The sequence below is a fragment of the Octodon degus genome, unplaced genomic scaffold (assembly GCF_000260255.1).
Source record: "Octodon degus isolate 3935 unplaced genomic scaffold, OctDeg1.0 scaffold00048, whole genome shotgun sequence".
Classification (NCBI taxonomy): domain Eukaryota; kingdom Metazoa; phylum Chordata; class Mammalia; order Rodentia; family Octodontidae; genus Octodon; species Octodon degus.
In genome coordinates, this window is record NW_004524624.1 from 5,418,719 (window position 1) to 5,427,229 (window position 8,511).

An 8,511-nucleotide genomic window follows, 5' to 3' on the forward strand; every position below is an offset into this window, starting at 1 on the left:
CAATTTGGTTTGAAACTGTCTCATTACTATTTGTTTCTCAATAAAATTATGGGAAAAAATAATAAATAATAAATTGCTGCCTACAGAGAGAACACAAGATGTCTTTATAGTCTGAATGCCAGGGCATATGGAGTCAGACATATACAGTCATAGGGGTGACACAAGGCCTTGTCAAACTTTGTGCATTGGTACATCTTTTCTGAGGAGAAAACTTGCATATGCTTCACCTCGATGGAATCTGGGAAACGTTTCTTGTAAGCTGGGCAGGGGAAGCAGTCATCATTGATATGAATGACCACATGATTTTTCAACAAATCCAAGCAGGGAAAGGATCTGAGGCAAGCATCACAAGAATAAGTCTTTTGGTCTAACAGGGACTTTCACCTGGGGCTATAGCTCAATGGCACAGTACCTACCTGGCAATAAATAAATAAATGGACCTTCACATTGTTCACTTGCTTTATTTTTGGTACCAGGAATTGAACTCAAGACCTCACAGTTGCTGGACAGGTGCTGTGCTACTGAACTATATTCTTGGTGCTTAGGAGGCATTATTGCAAAAGCCTTTGCTAAACAAATAAAATAAAAGTATTTGTTACAAAGATCAAAGGTCAATAGGTAGTTTTCTTTCCACCCATTGAAAAGCCACTGTTGGGGGCCAGGGAGATAGCTCAGTATTATAAGTGATTGCCTGGCAAGCACAAGGTCCTGAGTTCAATCCCCAATACTCAGAAAAAAAAGAAAAGAAAAAAGAAAAAAAGAAAAGCCCTGTTGAAGGTGAGCACGATAGCTCTGTGGACTAAGCACCTGCTTAGGCAAGCACAGGGACGTTCATCCCCAGTATCACATGCGGCACCAGCTTCACCCCCCAGGCACACTGAGCCACCCACTAAGACTGGTGTGGTGGCACACGCGTGTAATCCCAGAGCTGGGGAGGCTGAAAACAGGAGGATCATTATGAGAGTCTGAGCTATACAGTGAGAATTGGTACCAAATACGGTCCAGTTTGTCTTTTTCATTTGTGGAAGGCTTTCATACTGCAAACATTTAAAAAGTCTCCAAATTGGGGCTGAGGAGATGACTTAGTAGAATAAGCGCTTGCCTGGCAAGCTGAAGGACCTGAGTTCAATCCCTGGTTCCGTAAAAAAAAAAAAAAGTCTCCAAATCAACAGACGCTGAAGAGCTGTGTCTCAGATGCACTTGGTTCCGTGCATATCAATGGCTGTTTAAACTGCTGTGGGTGGGGACCAGGCTCTCTTTGTGCTGTGGTTATAGATGTCAATTGTGGGTTTCTTATGCCTGCTCCAGAGAAGACTAATTTCGCATGGCACCTGTGGGACTGATAAACAACCCACTCAGAATAGCTGGTTTAGACTTAACAAACTGCTCCTCTGTGAGAAATGAAGCAAGCCCTGTGTTCCTTCATCCCTCTTCCCCATTTTTCTGGCTATTTCCAAGTGGATAAATTATGGAGGACACCCTGATCACTGACCCGGGTCAGAAAACCTCTTGCCTTATACCCTTCCTTCATCTCTTATTTTCCTAAGTATCATTAGAACTGAGCTGCTGCTGCAAGTGCTCTGAGCTTCTAAATGGGCAGTTATAGGGGCCAGGGAGATGGCTCAGTAGAATAAGCGCTTCCCTGGCAAGTGCAAGGGCCTGAGTTCCAATCCCAGGTTCCACCAAAAAAAAAGGGGGGGGCAGTTATATACATAGGAGGACAAATTTTGTTTTTTCTTTTCTTTTCTTTTCTTTTTTTTTGGTTTGGTGATATTAGGAATTGAATACAGATATGCTCTCTCACTAAATCAAATTCCTGTCCCCTTTTGAGACAAAGTTTTACTAAATTGGCCATGAACTTACAATCCACTTGTCTTTTATTTTATTTTTTTTGGCGGAACCAGGGATTGAACTCAGGCCCTTGCACTTGCCAGAGAAGCACTTATTCCACTGAGCCATCTCCCTGGCCCCAATCCACTTGTCTTATAGCCTCTGAGTAGCCAGGATTATAGGCATAACCTACCATTCCTGTCCTTCTTGTTTTTTGGCTTCAAAGAACTTTACTTTCTTCCTGATTTGTTTATAAATTGGGCATAGAATGTAGTAGTTTTTGCTTGGATTCCCTTTTTTTTTTGTGGTGCAGAGGATTGAACCCAGAACCTTGTGCATCACAGGAAAGTGCTCAACCACTGAGCTACACCCACTGCTCCATGCTCCATGTTCTTTGTCACTGTATAATACATACAGTGATTGTCATGGCTTGTATCAGTCTAGATGTTCTCCCCAAACTTCTTCATGTACTCACAAGGGATTGAAGGCTCCCTACTGTGGGTGCAGATGGCAGGTAGCCTGGAGGGAATATAAAGGAATAGAAAGAAGGCTGGATGCTGCTGCTCCTGCTGTTATTTCCCTGCTGCTGTTTTCTGCTTTGCTGTCTTTGCCTGCTTGTCATGGACTACTTCTTCTCTGTGATGCCCTCTGCCAGGCCACCCTGCCTTGGAGCCAGCCAACTACAAGCTGAAACCTCTATAAACTGTGAGCTAAATACACCTTTCCCCCTTTAACTTTGGATGTTGGGTTATTTTGTCTCAAGGAAAAAAAGTAACTAAGACAGTGTTCATGACAAAAAACTATTTCTTTAAAATTTTATTTATTTATTTATTTGTGTGTGTGTGTGTGTGTGTGGCCAGCTCAGCCCACCAGGGGGCGGGGCTGGCTGGCATGTGGTGCATGGGGGATTGAACCACGGTCCCTGTGTGTTGAGCTTGTTCTAAGTAGGTGCCTTAGACCACTGAGCCATCTCACCAGCCCAAAAAACTATTTCTAAAAAACAAAAGAACCAAAACTATTTCTGACAATGTGCACGATATTGGGTAAGAGAACTGGAAGATCAGTGGGTCCTAGATCTTTGCTCCCTAGGGGTGATGGAAATCAAACTCTTACCCATATCACCTCCCTGCTTAGGTTTTCATTAATGATCTTGGCTGATCTGTATTCAGATGCCTTAAGCAAATAACAAAACAAAATTAACAAACAAAGCTATACTTATTATGGGTAATTTAACCTTAGAAAAATAGAGAGGTATGGCAGATACAGAAAGAAGGCTTTGGCTTCAGATAAAAAAGCAGAATGGACACAAATTTAAGTGAGAAGTACAAACCTGACAATGTCTGAGTTGCTAGTGGATACCAGATGAGGGAATGATTGGGGATGGAGGTTGAAGGGAGAAGTGAAAGAGGGGTAGGAGCTGGAGTGAGGTTAGAAGTCTGCTGCAAGGAAATCCTTGGTCAGGTCAGCTGAATATAATTGTTCCTATCAATTCAAGGCCAAAAAAAAGATGGCATTATAAACTGGCTTCTGAGCAGTTTGGTTCTCAAATTTCCAGAATCCTTGGCACATGGAAGTGATCCTTGGCGATATGAAGAAACAAATTAACCCCTCCCTGTCTGGAAGACGTTTTATGCAGCAGGGTTTTCCCTTGGCATTGACACCCTACTAAAGGATGTGGACCACAGTCTTCTTCCATCTGCTTTTTTTTTTTTTTTTTTTTTTGGTGGAACCAGGGATTGAACTCAGGCCTTTGCTACTGAGCCATCTCCCCAGCCCTTCCATCTGCTTTTTGATCACTGGTTTGTACCTGTTTCATCAATGTTGTTATGGCCTAAGTGGCCTACGTTACATGCCTGCCTTTGGTGTTTGGGGAATTAATAGAGAAGTACGATCTCCCCTTGTTCATCAGTGGTCTGGAACATCTATTGCACCTGTTTGGGCACCCTCCCTATGATTATAGGAAAAGCACAGATGACTCTAAACAGCAGGCTCCCTCCCTGAGGCCAAGCTGTTCCACACCTGGATACTGAGGGGGTCTCAATTGTCAGCTATGTCATTGCACCTCCATGGGCTGCTAAAATCCATACATACCTTGAGAGTACTCTTATTTCCTACCTCTTCAGCACTTAGATTTTTTTTTTAACCTCTTATCATCTATCTGCTCTTATTATTATAGGTTTTATCTCTAGAGAAAGCCCCAGTGCTCCTGAAGCTCTTTGAGGCAGACTGTGTCAGTCTTGGTCACTACTATTCTCCAATGAAGGAATACAGTAGTCACTCAATAAATATTTATTGACTGAATGAGATAATAGTAACCTTCCCCTAGTACAAGGGAAGGTTTACTATAGGCTGTGAGTAGTTACTATAATGGAACATTTACAATAGGCTGTGAGTAGTTACTATAATGGAAAGGGCTTCTAAGTGTTTGTGAATGCCTATTCCTGTGATCTTGACTGACATCTCAAGGTCAAGGATAAAACCAATATTTTCTGAGTCAGAAAAATCTCTTTATGACCCTATCCTAGGGATACAAGTAAGCTTCAGATGCTGAAGGGAGAGGCAGAGGTTGACATCTCCATATAATAAACATAGAAAACACATAGGGAATTTAAATTAGAGGTTATAAACTGGTGGCTGTTGGTCCAAACTTTGCATGCAGAGATGATTTTACCCACATAGGGCTTAAAATTTTTTTGTGGGGAGAGATATACTAGGGATTGAACCCAGGGTCTTTGGTACTGAGCTACATCTCCAAACATTTTATTTTATTTTATTTTGAGATAGAGTCTTTGTAAATTGCTAAATTGCTCAGGCTGGGCTTGAACTTGTGATCATCCTGCATCATTGTCTCAGAGTGCTGGGATTACTGGCAGGCACTAGCATGGCTGGCTTTTTGTTGTTGTTTTGAGATAGTGGTCTTGCTATTATATATTCCAGCCTAGGCTTGAATTTACTATGTAGCCCACACTGGCTTTGAACTTACAATCCTTCTGCTTCAGTCTCCCACATGGCACGATTACAGGTGTGCATCACCATGTCTGGCTCAAAAATTCAGCCGCACATTTATTTATTTTTATATTTTAGGGAACAGTGTGTTCAGAGTCTCACTACTAGATCGGACTCATAGTGATCCACCTGTTTATAGCCTCCCAAGAGCTGGGATTTCAGGCATGCCCCACCACGCCCAATCTCAACTGCCATCTTGGGCTGGCACAGCAGGCCCAGGGATCAAAACCCCTGCCCCTGAGCCTGTTTGCAGGTGCTTTAATCTGCTGAGCTATTTGGCCAGCCCTTAGCTGCACATTTAAACATTGGAGAAATTTATGATGGGGACAATTTAACGGTACAGCACTAACCTGGCTTGCTTACCAAGTCAGGTCTTGGGCTTAAGTCAGATGCTGGCACTCAGAAAAGAAATTAGAGAATCTCCTATACAAATCTAGCTCTCAATAATTTTTTTTGAAAAATTGAAATATATGGTAACAGGGCTGGTGAGATGGCTCAGTGGTCTAAAGCACCTACTTAGAACAAGCTTAGCAAACCACAGGGACCGCCGTTCAATCCCCCAGCACCACATGCCAGCCAGCCCCGCCCCCTGGTGGGCTGAGCTGGCCACACACACACACACACACACACACACAAACAAAAAAAAAAAAAAGAAATATATGGTAACAACAATCTAAGTGTTGGCTAGGAGTGGCACGTATTCTTTAGCTGACAATATCCCTTCCTAGCTCGCATTTAAATTTCATGCCTGGTAACCACAAAAACAAACAAATAAACAAAATTCCTGCTGGGGATTGGGGATTTAACTCAGTGATACAGTACTTGCCTAGCAAGTATGAAGGTCTGGGCTTCTTAGCAACATTAAAAATATCAAACGGGGGGTGGGATGGCTGCCCCTTAGCTCAGTTTTTCAAGTGGCTGCTCCCACAGAGCAGTCAGGCTCAGGTTGCTGTGGTTGGATTCCCACAAGTCAAGCCAGCCAAACCTGCCCTGAAGGCATTCAGAGAAAAAAAAAATCCTAAAAATATCAAACAAAAAATGTCTGCCCAGCTTTGTTTTTTTTTGTTTTTTTTTTCTTTCTAGTAATTCAGTAATTTGGGGGCAGGGAAATGGCTCAGTAGAATAAGCGCTTGCCTGGCAAGAGCAAAGGCCTGAGTTCAATCCCCGGTTCCACCAAAAAAACCCAAAACAAAACAAAAAAACAAAAACAATTCAGTAATTTATTTCTCTAAAAAACTGTGTAAAAGTATATAGCTCTCATCCCTGCCTAGCTTTTGTAGGTGTCTGAGTTTGCAGACTCTCCTTTAGAAGATCTAAGGAGGGGCTGGGGAAATGGCTCAGTGGAATAAGTGCTTTCCAAGTGCAAGCACCTGAGTTCAATCCCCAGTTCTGCCAAAAAAATAGAAGACCTAAGGAGGAGAAGCAGAGCTGGCTAGACCCCAGAACCCCAGTGATCAAGCCCTGATCCAGCCCTGGATGTAAGCTGTACCCTCTCACCTGATAAGTCAGTGACAGCAGGGTCTGCTAGTCGTCCATAGTGTGCCATGAGTTTGAGCTTGGTCTCTTGCTTCCTGTGTTTCTTGCCCACATAATGTTGTTGAGCCATTACTGGGTCATTGAAAGTTGCATGGCAGAGGCTGCAGAACTTGTCTGGGTCTATCATCTCTCTATTCTGGTGCAAGGCTAAGGTGGAGGACACAAGGAAAAGATTAGTAAGGCATTTTGACAGAGCTGCACTGGGAGAGTTCAAACAGAAACAATGAAACAAACAAATAAAGAAAAAACAAAACACAGAAAGTGCCAAGCTTTCAAATATACTGAAGAAAAAGAAAGGCAGCGTCACTAATCACACCTGCAGATAAGGCACTATCTGTGTTAGTCACATAGTGAACACCTTCTCTAATTGGGAAAACGAAGATCTGGGGGAGCCCAAAGAGCAGTTAACTCACTCAGCAGCTTTAACTACTCTAGGCATGCAAGTCCTGATATATCCATACTTTTTTTTTTGCAGAAATGGGATTGAACTCAGGACCTTGCGCTTGCCAGGCAAGCACTTATTCAGAGCCATCTCCCCAGCCCTGGGGATATAGCTCAGTAGAATAAGCACCTGCCTGGCAGGCGCAGGGTCCTGAGTTCAATCCCTGGTACTGGAAAAAAATAAAAATAAAAAAATAAATAAATCCTATCCATACTCTTTAAGAGGCTCTGAATTTCTGCCATGAAGTTGCCAAACCATAACCGACTAGAGTTGCATACTTATAATCTTTTCATCTCAAAATTTCCTGGAATTTCACAGCAAGTAGGATAAGAATCTGGGTATTTAATTTCCATCCTCACAGCATCCCAGTTATAAATGTAGGTAGGAACAATGCACTCATGTAGACACTGGGGTTCTGAGCTTATATAGGGCCAGGCAACCATAGTAACAATGTCTTCTAGGCTTCATTACACTCTATGCTAAGGGAAGGAGAGAGGAGGATAACATTTAGTTACACATTTTGTAAATACATTTTTTTTCTTTACTATTCAGTACTCCAATAAGTGATGTATCATTTGTCACATTAGAGATAAAAACTAAAGCTCATACAGGTAAAATGACTTGTCCAAGAGCATCTTGCTTGTAAGAGAACCCGGGTCTGTGGGGAGCTAAAGCCCATGATCTCTTTGCTTTGGCAAGTCAACAGGATATGGCCAGAAGACATGAAGGCCAGTTTCCATCTTCAGGAAACATCCCTGACTCTGTTCAGGGTGTAAGCCAGTTAATCAGAGCTTGGTGAGGGCATATATGTGAGCCTCGTGATGCTGCCTGTACGCAGTACACCTTAAAAGTGGATGCCATGACTCAGTGATAAATCCACATGGCTAGAATGGTGTTAACTTAGGAGCCACTGCTAGAAAAATGGGCCCAGAATCCCCACCAGTAATAGAGGAGGTATAGGGTTTAGCAGCACTCACAGATAGATGATGACTCAGATGGCCTTTCATCCCTACTCTACTTCAACTGGACATTTTGAGGATTTTTAGAAAGCCAGAAGAAAAGTTTAGGGGGGTGGGGAAGATGGCTCAGTAGAATAAGTGCTTGCCTGGTAAACGCAAGGGTCTGAGCTCAATCCCCATTTTTGCCACAATACTGTTCCAATATAGGAAATCTCAATTTCTCTGGCTAATTTTTCTTCAATATGTTACTGAAAAAGTTAAGTCAACATAGACTATTTTATGAGAAGATACTCAAGTTTGTGGTGCTATTAAAAAAAAAAAGCAAGTTGGGGAACTACCCGCTTGGGCCCCCCTCCTGTCCCTCTCTTGGACAGGAGCTTTCTTTCTCTCAATAAATATATTCTGCTCATAAAAAAAAAAAAAAGACTTATAAACCAATTTAAGAGCTTCTACATGTCACTGAGCCACTGTGAGAGAAAGTATTATCCGTGCAAGATTATTGGTCGATCCTTTATGTTAGCCTAAATTAAAAATTATTTCCTGTGTAATAATAATTATAGTTTCTGCACCAAGATGGAAGCATATTTGATAAGAAAAGATTATTGTAAAAACAAAACTATTTTTAAGAGTGGCAAGGAACCAGTGCATCTAAGTCATTTTTACTGGAATAATTAGCAAATTATTTATTTGAGAAACATAGCTGATTGGGATTATTTAACATGTAAAATATTAGAAAAA

At 42.0% G+C, this 8,511-nt stretch overlaps 1 protein-coding gene across 3 annotated transcripts in view; it reads right to left on the reverse strand.

Annotated features, from left to right (window-relative positions):
* Znf346 (zinc finger protein 346) overlaps nt 1-8,511 on the reverse strand; it is a 45,668-nt gene that overhangs the window by 15,429 nt on the left and 21,728 nt on the right. For all 3 annotated transcript variants that reach the window (XM_004632285.2, XM_023716580.1, XM_023716579.1), the window contains one exon: nt 6,334-6,519. In XM_004632285.2, the coding sequence (XP_004632342.1) occupies nt 6,334-6,519 (186 nt within the window). The remainder of the gene's footprint in view (nt 1-6,333; nt 6,520-8,511) is intronic.